General features: G+C 36.3%; 1 protein-coding gene across 2 annotated transcripts in view; it reads left to right on the top strand.

Annotated features, from left to right (window-relative positions):
• Positions 1–17,224, top strand: part of LOC133527191 (ankyrin repeat domain-containing protein 29-like) — a 96,103-nt gene that overhangs the window by 35,494 nt on the left and 43,385 nt on the right. For both annotated transcript variants that reach the window (XM_061864090.1, XM_061864088.1), the window contains exon 2: positions 16,999–17,124. In XM_061864090.1, coding sequence (XP_061720074.1) covers positions 16,999–17,124 — 126 coding nt within the window. The remainder of the gene's footprint in view (positions 1–16,998; positions 17,125–17,224) is intronic.

The raw sequence follows: 17,224 nt of genomic DNA, 5'->3' as shown, positions 1-17,224 counted from the left end.
CGTTCCGACAGGCGGATCAGACGAAACAGGCGCCATTTAATAAAACTTGAGCGATGTTCACCCGTGGATGACAGCAACGTTGCTGACAAATTACCGAGTGACGACGAAGCCTGGTCGAGTGCCGACAGCGACAGCCTGCCGTCGCCTGACGGAGCTGGTGCTGCTCCTTGTCCTGCGCCTAACTCGCAACCACATACGGAAAAATCTCGCGAACCTAGACAGGCGGCGATTAAGGCACGCATTAATATGAAAAACTATATCTAACTCTTAATTTTTCCAGGCCAATGAAAAAGTTACCCTTACAGTTATTGTCAATTAAAATAATTAATTAAGCTAATATAATCCTCATAATAATAATAATTAAAAAAAAAAGGAGATCATTCTCCTTACTTACCTAAATACTCAATGTTAAGCTACGTTTACGTGCATGCAAGTGTGTATTTTACTGAGTTAAGAATGGTTATTTACTTATTTGTAGTACTCGTATGCGTGTGCTTCTGTTAAAGATTAGATTACGTGCATGTTTATCTAAAATAGTAATAATAACTATCGCATTGTCACTGTGTCAACTGGCACAATTACAATATGATCAATAATACGCGAAGCATCTTGTTTATTACTTTGTTAAGATATATAGTAATAACTGATATATACTTGCAGTAGCACTAATGTATTTATTCGTAACGATTAGACTGTTACGTCATTAATATATACAATTATTACTCCAATAATTATATCTTTTATATACCAATATAATAGTACTTCAACTTTATACTTATGTAAAGTTAGCTTCTATATCCATTGCAATTATAATAATGTAGCTTAAGCTTATGCTACTTATGTACTTATGACTTATTTTCGTAACGGGAAAGATGTTGTGTGGGTAATCATAAAGATATGTATTAGAGGGTAGAGAAAATAAAGTTCAGTTGTTATCGAATACGCTTTTCATTCACATCACACGACACGCCGTATTTCATGAGCTGCATGCACCGACGACTATGGGAGGTTATGGGAGTGTTATTAACGCTAAGTGAGTAGATATTTAAGAAAATAATGTGATTGATCTACGAGTCTAGTTGACCACGCATCTCAGCCGCAACAGACTAAATGGAAAACTAGTTTGCACTTCGAATTTACAACGTGGGAATACAGAGTACGGAGTATGTACAGAGTATGAGTACACTGATTTATCTAGACATATAATATATTGCTATGACGTGTCCAGGTACGGCATGTTTCGAGCGCCATCATTGCGGCGGTACTTAAACAGTTTATGTTTATGCTAAACGTAGTTTGCGGTTTTTGAGATTTTCGATGGTTTTATACGTACATAATATACGATAAGACGGAGAAGTCCCTAGACTGATAAATAACTTGTGTATAATCAAGCCAAGTACAGCACCGAGGTTGTTACAAAACTAAGTATAACACGGAGGAAGTTTGTTGGGAGTCGGCGCGCATCAGACTGCGATTTATTCTCCGGATAAATCACCAAGATTTACTCGTCGCACCTGTGAACGAGATCTTTGGAATAATGGGCCGTTCGTGATGGGTCGTGGTGTTATTCAATCCTTAGCCATACTTCGCGAGGTGAGTAGTGTACTAAACAAAAAAAAAAGGAAAAAAATAAAGAACAGGAAAAGAGCGTACAAGAAAAAGTGTACTCCCATCTTGAAGACCGGCAATGCACTGGGTTGCTCTGGTGTTGCAGGTGTCCGTGGGTGATGGTAATTACCGCCAGGTTATTTGTCTGCTCGTTTGCCTCATATGTCATAAAAAAACTACTTTTAATATACCTGAAATCGCGAAACTAATTAATCCTTGCTCTGGTAATAATGGGTAAAAAATGGGTAATTTTACACTGCTTCGGTGGTAATTGTCTATTTACATAGCGCGAGTTTCAAAATGTTGTGGATACCTGCAAATTATATGTTCGTTGCCCAAGATTTAGCTTCTAACATTTTATTTCAGTCCATTTTAAGAGGTTTTATCGATTTAAGCGTTTATAGGTTAGTTAAATCTTTTGAGTAAAAGCTCAGTGATCCACAAGGTAAATAGAAACTCTAGTCCCTTTGTTGTACCTACTTCACTCTAGTTTGTATACCTACTCGAGGCCGGCTAGAAGCCGAATCAAGCTTACGACAGCCTAAATTATTTTAGGTACATCTTCAGTGTTAAAATTCAAAATAATTGATAGAACTTTAGGTATAGTTTACAGGGTGGTCATCAAGATTTGCCAGCATTTCTATAAACCTTGATAAATGTCTACTGACTTTTTGCATGAGTGCTCAAGTTAGAAAAACGTTACATATTTTAATGATAATGTGTGCTAAGGGTACCATCAAAGACCATAAAAGCTGTTATTTACCTAAAAATATAATGAAATCCCTTTTAGTCTTTGAGAAAATCTGCTGCAACGATTGACTATGTAACGAAAAATCCTATTACTGGACAATTAAATTTTTAATACTTCCAATACAGATGATTAGTGGACCTGTTTTTACAATACGTTTACCTCCTGTGGACAAAGCTAAAGTTAAAGGCTGTTAGGCTGACTTTCCACAGAGGCAAAGATAAGCGGAGATAAGACAAGACCTGCTGGAATGAACAAACTTCATTGGTTGAAATACAGCGGAACGGAGAAAGGAACCAATGCTATGGTTGATTCTCACACGTCTCCTCTTATCACCACTCATCTCCTCCATCCTCCTCCTTAGTGGAAATGCAGCCTAAACCCTGATTGTCTGAAATCTAAAACAAACCAATGAACCAAGTGTGGAAGATCACATCATGGCTATCATTGATGCTTTTGATGTGACAGCGGTAAGCGCCCTAAACATCCATACCATTTTGTGGGGCAACTGTTGAGCAACACTGTGGAACAGTAAGTAACTAGGTAAGTTATCTAATGTGTCGCTCCACCAAAATTAACTACGGTGCGGATGCACCTTGAACCGTCCAAATCCCGCTTTGCTCGCTTGTGACAGTTCATTCCGCTGTGCTGTTACAGCCGTTTCAATTAACACGTCCTTCGATCTCCCGTCGATGACTTGACTGATGAAGTGTCACGGGTGATGCGGGTCTGAAAGGAAACGCTGCCACTAGCCTTTGGAAAGGAAATACGAAAATGCCATTCAAATATTAATTACCGACTAAGACTTATTAGTTTGCTTATTGATTAAATTATATTTATTTTTAGCTGGATGCGACTTTGTTGCCGTACAAGTCATTAAACAGTTTCAACCCGAATTTCCCTTCTCTAGGGGTTATTTAATGACAAAAGCACCGCACCGCCTACAATCTTTTCTGCTTTGCCCTAAGGTTGATTGGTAGAGAATGCCTCATGGCATTAAGTTCGCCTTTAGTACATTAAGTTTTTCTTTTGTGCAATAAAAAAAAAGCGATAACAATAAGTTGAAATAACACCTGGTCCAAAAGCATTTAGTCATTAAAACGGGTCTAATGTGGTATAATTTAATTATTTTTACCTTACCCGAGGTTTCAGCTGGGCTGCACCAGCTGCGGTCACGCATGACTGACGCTCCAGCATTGTCAATGGAGAAAAAAATATAATTTTCAGAGTACCATATTTAATAATATCCCACCATGATCGAAACTAAATAAAAATATCAAATAAACAAAAATACATAAGTATTGTAAGAGTTCTTACTGAATCCAATGTGTTCGTCTAGATTCTACACAAGTGCGGACCCTATTGCTGAAAGGGCCTTTTCAGGATCGAATACTTCGAATGCCCAGTACGTCGTGTAAGATTTTAGTTTCATACCAGAGCAACTGCGTGCGTGTAGGCAATTTACTCGCTAGATGCAGCATGTTGAGTTAAACATTTTTCCTAGACTCTCACGGCCACGTCGGCCACCTATGTGTAATGTGTGTTAATTATGTTACAGGCGTATTCGTATTTTAACTAAAAGTTGTGAATGAGATCTAGATCAGTTATGGATCGGATCTGTCAGAGTCATTAGTGGCATTTCTTCAACCAAAACTTCACTTTTGATTCAAACAGATCAGATCAATAACTGTTACCTAATTCTTAACCTTTTATTAGAAACGAAGCGAATACGCCTGTTAGAGTCGCAGGAAACTAGCCACCACCATACTATCGAAGTTACGAATATTCAAGTGTTATATAACTGTCTACTTAACTAGTTTAGGTTGCTAGAACTTGTAATACAAATAAATTAGACCGAGTAGTAGTTTTACATAGGTACACAACTCTCTCTATTTTCTCTATATTCATGTCAAAATTCATGTAATTTCAGAATGCGCCTGAGAGCGTAACTTCGATTGTATGGAAGTGGCTTTTTAGCGGCGTGTTCGTGTGACTCTTAAGACCACTTAAGATTAAGCCGTTTTTACTTCAATGACTCGTCGAATATTACAAAAAATATCAGCACCATGTCGAGCAACAGCCATATGTGAGTAATAGTCAAAACGTGCACAAACTTTCCGATTTCAGTTAGCTAGTATAACTATACCTATAACTATAACTATTGCCGAGACAAGACAAGTGTCTGCGTCCGTCAAAATACGTACGACGATACGTACGTAATATATTATAATCCAATGATGGAGTCACATACAAGTCCTTTATAAGTATCTATAAGTTCTTATAAAAAGTAGTGGAGGTACATGTTTTGTTTAAAGGGTCGGGAACGCGTATGTCTAACTAGTTACCATCAAGCAAGCTCACAACGTATATGCCAACCCGGTGACAACACGTTAGACGTGTTATAAAAAGTATAAGTGAGCTTGACCCTAAGAGATGTGGTAAGGTAGCTTGGCCGTGAAGTTTCATGTTTGCTTCGTAATGCACACTCTATAGGAGTCAATCTCCCCCTAAGGGTAAACACGCATTGTTTGTCCTCCCCCATTGTGCGTAAACCGGTAGCACATGATCGCTCCGAGCGTGTTTTTTTACTTTAATCCGACCCTTTCCAACGCTGGGTAATTTGCTTTTTAGGAACCTACTTTGATTTTGTAATCAACAAACGTGTTGACCTTTTGTATATTCGTGCATCGGAATATTCTGAATATTCTGAAATCTGATTATTGACTTGATATGGATATTATATTCTGGAATCTAGATCTACTTACAACTTTTTGTAGCAAAAACGAGACATTGTCAAAAAGAGGTATTTTACGAGGTAATCGCACCCCGTTGTAAAACCGTCATACTCATACTCATACTCATTTATTCATAAAGTCAATTTACATTTCAAAATAAAACTAGATTAAAGTTAAAACTAACTTAAAATTAAAATTAGTACAATAAAAATTAAAAACAAAGCCTATTTACATTTAAAATTAAGATCAGAAATTGAGATCATAAGTCACTATCTTACACAAAAAACCGGCCAAGTGCGAGTCGGACTCGCCCATCGAGGGTTCCGTACTGTTTAAGTATTTGCCGTTATAGCGGCTACAGAAATACATCATCTGAGAAAATTTCCCAACGCAAATATTGGCCCAACGGCATTCGGAGATCGCCCACGTAGGACACTCCTATAGGTATCAAAAGATTGAATTCACCCGCGCCGCGCCGCGCCGTTTCGCGATCGCGAGTTATTCGCTCACGTAAGACACTGCCTAACTATCACGTATATTCGAATGGCATATGTAATAATTAACAATGTTAGTATACCCGAACTTAAACACCATCATAACATTAATTCAAGTAGTTAATTTTAAATTCTGAATAAAAAGTTATCGATTTCGGAAAAAGTTTATTTCTGAAATGTGAACACATTATTTCTGACTTTCCAATCTATTATTGCCAAAATATTCACTAAATAAAAAACCTTTTTAACAAACTTATTGTTATTTTTAAGGTCCTTTCAATTGGTGTGCCCTACAATCAAGTGTTTTCACTTGTTTTTTTTACTTTTAGTTATATGTATGGAGTACCCCCCCACTCCTAAAAATATGTTCATATTTTTTAACTTCAAAACTAGTAGGGGCTTGCAAAATACACGTATGTTCCATAGCTCGTAAAAAAAAACTATATTTTATCGTTTCAAAATAAAATGGCTGCAACATGACGGCAGACAGATGGACAAGGCGAAACTATGGGTTCCGTTTTTGCCATTTCGGCTTGGAAACCCTAAAAGCAGCTGTGTTTGCCAACGCTTTTCATGAAACGAGATATTCCTTGGAAAACTGTTTAGTCCTAAAATCACTCTGTGTATTAGAAGTAATTTAATTTAATAATAATTTTATAGCGAATTTTGTTCAAGCTCTTGGCCGTAAAATAGCAATTACTACATAACAACGATGAAATTTAACCTGAATTAAAAGTTTTTATGAGCTATCCATTAATTTTATGAAAGTCATTTATTTTTTTGTCTCGACATTCACCAGCCGGGTGAAATAGGGAATAGGGGGGGAAATCTTAAGAAAATTCCGTACTTAAGGTAAGCCGTTTTATTTTCCACTTTACGTTTCGTAATTTTTCCCGAGAAGTCTTCCGCGTGCCAGGACGGCGGACCAGTGTCTAAACAAAGTATAAATAGATAAGTAGCTTTATGAAAGCTAACATAAAAATACTTTTTAACCTAATCACCATCCCCTAAGCGGTGTAAGTAATGGAAATGTTTTATGCAAACAAATTCGTGTGACGAGGTTAGTGAACAAGGAAATCTTAGAAATACGAAAATAGAAATACTCAATAACAAATAAGGTTTCGTGTAATTAGCCCACATGTAACAATTGTTTACGATATGCGTTATCAAAACCCGTGTTAAGAAACAGCAAGGCATGCAATATACCAATATAATATTTGTACAATACGAATGCATAGCACTGAACTCGAGCGCAAGCTAGCGCTAATAATATTTTTCGAATTAATTTTGATATTTAGGTACCTACGTATTTTTTTAACACAATATACTGAGTTATAGTTTTAGGAAAAAAGTACTGAAAACTTTACAAAACGCTCTTGGGTGTCAAATTCTCATTTCCAGGTATTCTCTATTCACAATGGGACCATCCCGAAATCACGAAAAATAATTGACTTTCCCATACATTATGGCTAGCTGACGTTGACGTCTTGTACGGGAGAGGCCATTTTGGCTAGCTGACGTTGACGTCTTGTACGGGAGAGGCCATTTTGGCTAGCTGTCGTGGACGTCTTATACGGGAGAGGCCATTTTGGCTAGCTGACGTTGACGTCTTGCACGGGAGAGGCCATTTTGGCTAGCTGTCGTTGACGTCTTGTGCGGGAGAGGCTGGCGTAACACGTTGTAACAACACTTGTAACAATATTGTAATACAATCTTAGCAAGTCGATTTTAACCTATTTCTAATAGCCGTAAAGTTCTACAACTTTGCAAGTGGTACCAAGTTAAGTAGGGACTACAGTGGGCAATAAAGAAGTGTATATTTAAAATAGTATTTTTTTGAAATTTAAATCATTTTATTTCGAGCAAAAAACTCATTGCCTAAAACATATTCAACATTAAATACGTGCAATAGAAATAGCAGCAATGCACGAAAATCTACATGGAAAGCATCTCTGCTTTGTCAGCCTGTAATATTTTTCTTCTTAAGTCAAAGAATCAAATTATAACAGAAGATATGAAAAAACCTTTACCTGTTAAAACCTAAGCAATCTACGCACAACGCATTTCAAATTACACGCCTACTTTATATTAAATTCAGTAAATTACGCAGAATTCTTTCATCATAAATGTAAATATTAATTTGTACTTACATTAATTAGACCAGGGCTAATTACCCTTAAACATTACATTCCGCTTCAAAGAAACGAAACTTACAGAAGGTTCAACTTTTGGGAGCCTTCTGAATAATACCTGAACAGTGCTGTTTAAAGGAACACGTACGAGTGTTATATTATGAAATAAGTATACTTAGTTCTAAATTATTTTTTGTTTAAGGAGAAAAGTAACCTTAGAATCTTGTATGTCCATTTGTCAAGATGCCCCTTTTAAAAATGACTCTCTTTAAGTAGAACTGTCGGGGTCCGGGCCGAGGCTTGTTCTACAACGGGTGATAGTGTCAGACGGGTGGTCACGTGATCCTTTATACAGAAGTGTAGGAAGCCTCGGCTCGGACCCGGACAGATCTAGCGCGAGTTATCCTTTTCCCAAGGACGCGTTACGCGTTGTTACGCGGGTTCACGTGTAGGTACGTGAAGGTATCGAAGTTAATATGAAATCCTCTAGTCTTCGTTCCTTGCAGTTTGATAAAGTCAACCTTCAAATCAAAATAATTAATAACAAAACAGGCACATTTTTTGGGTGGAAAGATTTTTGCATGTTAGATATACGAAACAACATTATATTTATCTCTAAAACGGATTTATTGAAACGATTTGTAATATATTTATGTATTGATTTCTGGAATATATTATGGGTTCTTAGATAAGTTTTAAATCACCTGATGGCAATGTTGTTACGACTGTAATGCTGGTATATTGGAGACTTCAGATATGGAATTATTTATATTTAAATAAGTTACTTTTCTATTACGAATCGGCTAAAAGGAAACATATATTCATACGAGTTTAGTTCCTCAATTCCTTTCATTATAATATATATTATGGTTGGTATAATTGTTTAGGCACGTTCAAAATTAAGGTTTTGCACTTCTGGTACATACAAGTAAAATGTCCTATAGTATTGTTAGATGAGCAATATATATGTAAGGCGATGAACAGAGCGGAATTTACATAAATCCAATCAAATATTTTAACCGGCTTCAAGATTCCAAAAGGAGGAGGTTCTCAATTCGGCTGTATGTTTTTTTTATGTTTGTTACTTCATAATGTTTGGTCTAGTTTTCCTTCATTTTTGATAATGTTGCGCTTCTCATTCATTTGAAAAAGAAAATTTTTATACATCCTTTCTCACAAAGTCTCATGAATCAGTAGGGTGTGGATGGATGTTGAAAATAGGGGTCAAATTTATTTTTAAGTAATTAGTGATTTATTACGGAGCTAATTTAAATTATGTTAAATTACATTATAAGTTATACACTTATACAAACTACAATCCAATTAAATATAGAGTAACTAAATTAAATTACATTTATTGTAAAAGATACCCTATGAAAAGTCCCCCGGGAGGGTCCCCTAATTATGTTATAATTAATTTATTATAAAATTTGCTTTTACCAATAAAAATCTGTATTCTGTATTACATTTAGAAACATCTTGTATAGCTATTATTTCAAAACGTTGTCAACATTTTCAATCTAGCCGGTTTTCATTACGGGACAATTTGTTTTGCGTGAACACGCGTATCCTCAAAAACAAAAAAGCCTATTCATTTTATACCCGCTATTTTGCCAGCGATGACAAATTTGCTAAACCAGATATTTATTGTTAAGCTAATAGTAAAATTATTCGGGCCCGTACATAACTTTAGTCATACGGTAAGGGATAGGGAGGGTTCTAAAATGGGTGACGAAGGTATTGTGATAAGGAGAGGCAAATGTTAAAAACTTTATAAAGCCATTAGGTAAACATCTAAAGTACGGAACCCTTGGGGTGCGCACGGCTGACTTACATTTACTTGGCCGAACTATTAATTTTATTTTTTGAAACACCCATTTTAATAAAAGCACTTTTACTTTAGGTACTGCTGTTTTTACAATATTGCCAAAATTCCTTTTAGTACTGTTTTCTTAAATTAAAATATATCTAGATTAAAGATGCCTAATTATGTGACGTGAAACCTGGCGGAAGGGAATATGACCACGTGTGATCGGGAAGGGCTATTGAATTTCATGTGACTAATTAGTGTATGCTCAGTGCCCTCAATACTTTATTAGATAAATAATTTAATCGTTGTTATACTATAACGTCTATAACATAAACTGTAAACTGTTAATAGCATCTAAACTTTTTGTATCGTTAACACTGTTTACTGCCCAAATATCAACCTTATTGCAATCATATAAGGTCCACCGATGTTCAGTTAAGAATGTTGCTGTTATTGCGCTGAAAATGTTCACTAGTCGGTAAACTATGCATTATTCATGAACTCTGCATAAAATACGATATATTAAGCTTAAACGGTAAACATTTAAACACAGCTGAACTGATTCAAATTTAAATCATGAATATATACATGTTTTGTTGTTACAATACATCAGCTACCTGATATTTATTGAATATTTTTATATATTATATATATCGTTGTCTAAGTACCCTCAACACAAGCCTTATTGAGCTTATTGTGGGACTTAGTCAATTTGTGTAATAATGTCCTATAATATTTATTTATTTATAACTACTGTCTGTCTAGTCTATAGGAAGATTTACCAAAAGTGGTCAGAGTTGACTCCTTCACGATTTTCGTAGAACGTAGAACTGACCGGATCCAGTTCATGGAGAGCGGAAGAAGTCGAAAAAAAGGTGGGGGGAAGATGGCGGCTGACCATCATAGATATTTGATCACATCTTGAGTCACATGGGACCGATCGGTTCGTGTGAGGTGTCGTTTGAAAGAACACCGAACGCACCATCACTGTGCCCCAATAACCGCAATCATAACTGTAATCGTTTACAAAAAAACATACTAGAAAATATGATTTTTTAACGTACATGGATGGCACAAGTACCGATAAAACATGCTTCCAACTCAATAAACCACAAACCTTACCGCAATGAATGTTATCTCAAACTTTAAGGAAAAACTCATTAGCTTTCCAAAAATATAAGTTTTATTGGTATAAATATTGGCCGACCGACGTCAACTTTTCTTTATTTCTTGTGTTCTATTTAGTAAGCTTAATTTTAACTCCTATAAATGGAACAAATTTTCCGCTTGTAAGAATAGCCAACTTCCCTGTAGTTTCATTCCCTATGCCTATTATGTTAACTCTTACAATTTAATATTTTATATTTATTTTAATGTACATATTTTTTTGATTTTATTGACTACATAATATACCTATTTATTTGCACGCTTGCATGAAAGCTAGATAGATATACAGGGTGCCCAGTAATTAATGGATAAACTTCTGACCACCGACAGGGCACCTTAGGCTGGTCCAGATAATGCAGGTATAGGTCTAGTAAAAGTTTCATGGTTTTCGAGATAATCCAACTTTTCTGTCTTTACTTGGACAAGTGCATTATTTGGACCAGCCTAAGGTGACCTGTCAGTGGTTAGAAGGTTGTCCAATAATTACTGGGCAAGTGGGCACCCGGTATGTAATGAAACATAAAATATTGTAATATCCCTATACGTTCTATCAATTGAAATAAAGAATTTATGATTTTTGATTTCTGATATCAGTTGGCGGCAGAAGTTCATCTAAACACAACTTTATATATTATTAAGAGACGGCAAGTATATAGGAAATTTTGAACACGGTACCCGTTTGTCCGCTATTTTCGCTGCAGACTGCACAAGGGAAAGTCATAAAATATAACAATATCGGTTAATACGAGTCTGACGCGTGTCGTGAACGACTAGTCGTTAAAGTAGTCGTTTTTATGGATTCGTTATCAACATGGTAGTTAGTTCACCATGTTCGTCTGGCGGTTTCTCTATTAAAGAACGTATCATGATTATGTATTAAGTATTACTAAATTATCTCCCAATAGTGACCAATAGTGTTAAGACCTCTTGACGCTGATAGTCTAGCATGGATAGGTAAATTAGGTACTATACTTTACTAGGTGAAGGTATACTTTATTATACATGCCGAACAACTGAAAAAATTAATTCTACGAAAACACATAATATATCTTCCTTGATTTCGTCCCGTCTCCAACGAGGGTATCGTTAGATAGAACTATCAAAACTGACGTGAAGTAAGCGTTTGATTTTTATTCTGTAAGTACAGTCAAGTTAACAAACATTTTTACAAGTAAACGTTTTGAAAATAATATGAACACGCCCCTAAGCACTGGCAATAAGGATCGTTGCCTTGGAAAGATATTTGAAACTAGATCGTACTAGATTACTTACCTTTATAAAATATTAGGTAATCGTATTATACCTTGGTTATGTACCGATGTGTATTTGACATTTAATGACCTAACATTAAGTGATATCCTTTGGAGTAAAATAAAGTTTCTCTATTTCTATAACAGTAGGCGGCTGTCACAAACGACAGGTCTCTGTGTTTGACAACTTTGACAACGTCTCAAACAAGAATTGTTGTCGTAATTATTATATTCGTTGTCAAAGGGTTAACTTACATACATACCTTACCATATTTCATTTCATTTCATTTCATTTAATCCATTGTTTTATCATGTTCATCAGTACATAAAGATCTTATTTTTAGACTTAGTAGGTACATGATACCCTGTTAGGGCATACAATATGGGACATGTTACTTAATCCTAAATAAAAATTACAATAATAAAATTATCATGCAACACTTGGTTTAAACTAAATTTAAACATGAGAGCAATTACTAAGTTAGTTTATAATTATAACAAGTCGTGCATGTCAACATAATTACGTATATGCCAATGTTTTACATTAGAGAAAATATGTAGATAAATTCATTCTCAGTAAATATAAAATTAAATGTTTTATGTCATGTTCGCTAAAGATTGATCCTTAAAAAAATTTCTATGGTATAATAACATTTCTCAATAAGTATCCTCCTTAATTTATTTTTAAATAACTTAATGTCGCTGAATTGTTTAACAGTATCGGGATTTTTTTGCATTATTTGGACACATCGATAGAAGGGACCATTTTGAACCATGACAAACTTGCTAGGCGGTAAGATAATTTGATTTTTCCGTCTACTCTCGGGTTTGAATACTTCCGTTCCGTTAAATAAGTGGGGGTGGCTCCTGACAAATACTGCTGCCTCCATAATATACATAGAGGGTAGTGTTAATATTTTAAGGTCTCTAAAATGTTGTTGACAACTATTTGGAATACGTGTATTGGTTAGAATGCGAACACACTTTTTTTGCATAACAAATAGTTGGTGAGCATCGGTGCTCGCACCCCACAGGACTACGCCGTAACTCAGCCAGGCGTGCGCGTACGCGTAATAAGCCGTCATAGCAGATTCCAAATTGGTATTTATTTTTAAAACACTAAGTGCATATACAAACTTTCATTTCATTTCATGTTTACATGTCTGTAAATATATTCGGTCCTTATTAGAATCAGCTATTATTTGCTTAATAAAAACAACACAGATCGTCCTAGCCCCAGACTAACCAAAACTTGGACTATGGGTACATACGAGGCTATGATATCAGAAAACATCTATAACTTAGGAACAAATATTCGTGATAAATACACAAATAAATTACTATACTTAGATTCGAACCCAGGACTTCCAGCTACTTAGACAACGTCACTACACTCTAAGCTAGGAGGAATTTAAGACAATTACAAAACTACATATTGAAAGAGACGATCGCCATAATTCCTGCATGAATCTGAGCTAATGCAATCGACTCCACTTCAGGAGCGCGACAATATATGTCCTGTACCTACTCGTACCTGTACATAGCGGAGACTATGCGTCACGCTGCGTTACGGGCTATGATCTGGCCTAATTCCGCATTGACGACCGGCCGGCGCCGCGCCCCCACTCAGGCTAATGGCTCTTAGAAGCCTGGAAGATGATACCTCTCTACTGATATCCTACTACACACGGGCTCCATTCACATATCGTAAAATCATAATAATTATATTCTTAAGACAAAGGTCGATATCTCAAGATAAGTCCTAATATTTGGTATGCAGATAAGTTAATAAGAGGTCTCGTTTTAATTTATTAGATTATTTGACGGTTGGGGACCCAAAAAAAACGCCATCTTAGAAAATGTGTTTCGTCTTGAAGAATTTTGCTTTTTTTTCTGAGTGGGTCAAAATCGTTTGGGAAATCGGCGTGTATACCGTTGTGGACATAACATAAGTTTACGATTTATTTACATATATTTCTATAGGATTTTAATTTAAAGAAGTAGTAGGTTTTAACATTCCTCTAAAGAAAAAGTACAACAATTAAGATTGTATTTATTTTATGATGTCCACAGGAACGGAAACCATAACCTGAACTGATGGTACTAAAAAGTTGTAGACCCGCATCTCTCTTCTTTTTCCTCGCGTTGTCCCGGCATTTTGCCACGGCTCATGGGAGCCTGGGGTCCGCTTGACAACTAATCCCAAGATTTGGCGGACACTAGTTTTAACGAAAGCGACTGCCATCTGACCTTCCAACCCAGAGGGTAAACTAGGCCTTGTTGGGATTAGTCCGGTTTCCTCACGATGTTTTCCTTCACCGAAAAGCGACTGGTAAATACTCGTATCAAATGATATTTCGTACATAAGTTCCGAAAAACTCATTGGTACGAGCCGGGGTTTGAACCCGCGACCTCCGGATTGGTTGTAGACCCGCATCTACGAATTTATAACTATAAATAATAAAATAAAAATAAAAAAAATAAAAAAGCCTTTTGTTTCTTGCACGAATTTAAGGATTACAGTGTCTTATGTCAGTTGCCTAAGTATTACTATTTACTAATATTAGTATATTTTTCTTAATTTTGTTCTAACTTTATAAAATAGAATAAAACTTTGTAATAAATACTACTTCCTACTCTAAGTGTTTGTGTATATACCTAATAGTTAATTATTATGGTTCTGTTGCAAGAACCCCTGTTTGGGTATAGGCCTCCTCCAAACGGAGAGCCATTTCTAACTATATTCTATTCTAAATTTACAAATTTTATTAAAAGTTTAGCACGGGTATCGCTGTCCCTCAACAACAAAGGGTGTGGTTCGGACACGCTGTGCTGCGGCTGGCCGCTGCCTACGATTTGTACAAATACAATACGCAGTACTTAAAGTTACTTAATTATAATTCCTCTCAGCATTTTCTCATTTCACCTTTACTTTATAATCCTTATATCGTAAAAATTGAGATGCGGGTGCAGTCTGAATCCGAACGGTACAGTCGGATTCTTGAACAGAAAATAACCTTCCTCCCAACCGTTTAAATTATCTTCACTTTATAGTCATCGACACTTCAAGCTTCATCAGCAGTCACTTCGTCAAACGCAACGTGCATGGTACGTTTCAGATTCCGACGTGGTGACAATTATACCAACTGTTCAAACAAACTTGACAACTCTTACTTCCAAATAGTAAAGTCGGTTAAAATATAAAGCTTCTACAGTTATTTATCAACAAAATACACCGATTTAAAAAAAAATCAAATAATGAATGATGTAAATAATAGATTTTAAGTACCTAATATTAAGACGTGACGTAAAAATATATTTTATCAATAAATTATCGTATCGTATTATGTTGGAACTCAGCTTAAGCGCGGAAAACGTCGTGACAGCTGATAAAGCGCCACCATAATCTGACAGGCAAAATTGTCAGATTCATCTTTCAATCTCGATATAAAATAGGTCACATAATAATTATAATGACGCGTCCACACCAGCGATCGATTACCCGCGGGCCGGTATCATCGCGTCATCGCGGGGGAATTACGCTCATCTGATGCTATCGGGGTAATTGAAGCCTAATTGAATATTTTTCGGCTTTGACACACGCTACCTATCTGTTATTGTTTGCCAGTTTTTATTTTTAGGTGTGTTGTTTCTGTTTAGCGCTTTCTGGGTTGGAGCGGCCATGCTAAGGTGCTCAAAAGTATCTGAGCATGCACCTTAACGTCTTGGTTATAGAGGGTTTGTTCAAATATCTGTGATCACCTCGGCCGCTCCGGTATAATTCAGATAGCTACTGTACCTATATTTGTTCGTTGGCTATTTGTATTACTCCTACATTTATTGCATACATTGCTGCATTGCTCAGTGCACTTTGGTGCATGGCACACTGTATCCGATTCGCGAGCGGGATGTCACTACAATACGTGCATAGCGTTGTCTCGCTCAAACTTCGAAGCGACGTGTGAATCGGATACAGTGCGCCATGCGCCTTATTCACTTGTTTTCAACACAATTGCTTCATAAAAAACCTTTTTGTTTTATCCATTTATAAACGACAATATCCAATTTATGAAACAAATTGCCAACGGACGTGGACATTTAATTACGATGAATAAACAAAGATAAAATTGTATCACGCAGCTACGAGTAGCCCGACGCACCTGCCCTTTTGATAATTAAAATAAATAGAAATATTATAATTTATAATACAGTGTATTTTTGATATAACCGCAAAGTTAAACTAGACGTCGGTTTTAGTGCATTAAAACAATTCTTTTTTTTTTTTTTTATTTAGTCTTACTACTGAGCATAATTAATTGTTTGAATGTTTTTCTAGCGGCAATATATTTAGTACATCATGACAGTTTGTGATGTTGCGTCATCAAATGTAACGTTCTGAGTTAAAACAAAGTAGTGTTCAGTGAGGCGTAGACTAGCAAGAACTTGCATGCAATTTACGTTACATTGCCGGCTGCTAAGGTAAACTATATTCAAAAGTTTGATCAAATACCGCAATGTAATGAAAATACATGCAAATTATTGCTAATCTAATAAACCTCGCTTACATTGCTTGGTGAATTATTTTATAAGGACAAATAAAAGTCGTCCATTATTCATAAAATCTATAAAAGTGTGTTAATCAATGCCGAAACTAAAATAAATAGTGTCCGACCGAAACCGGATTTTTGTCGAAATCGAAGGTTCGCTTTTGCTCCTGTCCAGTTTCGGTCCAATCCTGCCGAAACCGAAACTTCAGTCGGACACTACCAAAAAAAATACAGAGGGTCCACTGCGAACACCGAAGTTCGCAAATGCGAGCATCTTTCTCTGTCACTGTAATTACACCTCAATTAGAGTAAAAGAAAAAGATACAAATCAAGAACTTCGGTGTTCGTGGTCGGCCCTCAGCATCGCCGGGGCTGAAAAATTCGGTATATTTTGACCGAACTCAAGCTTTAAACCCAAACAATATGATTCTTATGCCGAAACTACCGTAATTTTATTTAGGTTAAATTGAAGTTAGATCAATTGTTATGGAGATAATTTGTTGACAGATGGCCGAAGGGCGATCGCGCGTGCAGCAAAACGACCTGCTGCTACACGAGGCCGTCATCAAGAACGAACCCGATGCCGTCCGCGAGGCTCTGAGGAGGCCTACAGACGTCAACTGTAGGAATAATGTGAGTGTTCCATACAATACGATCTGCTGCTACACGAGGCCGTCACCAAAAACGAGTCCGCGAGGCCTCGCGGAGGCCTACAGATGTGAACAAATCTGCT

This window comes from Cydia pomonella, chromosome 17 (genome assembly GCF_033807575.1).
Source record: "Cydia pomonella isolate Wapato2018A chromosome 17, ilCydPomo1, whole genome shotgun sequence".
NCBI lineage: Eukaryota > Metazoa > Arthropoda > Insecta > Lepidoptera > Tortricidae > Cydia > Cydia pomonella.
Note: the sequence above shows the minus strand (reverse complement) of the source record. Positions and strands in the feature narration are given on the sequence as shown.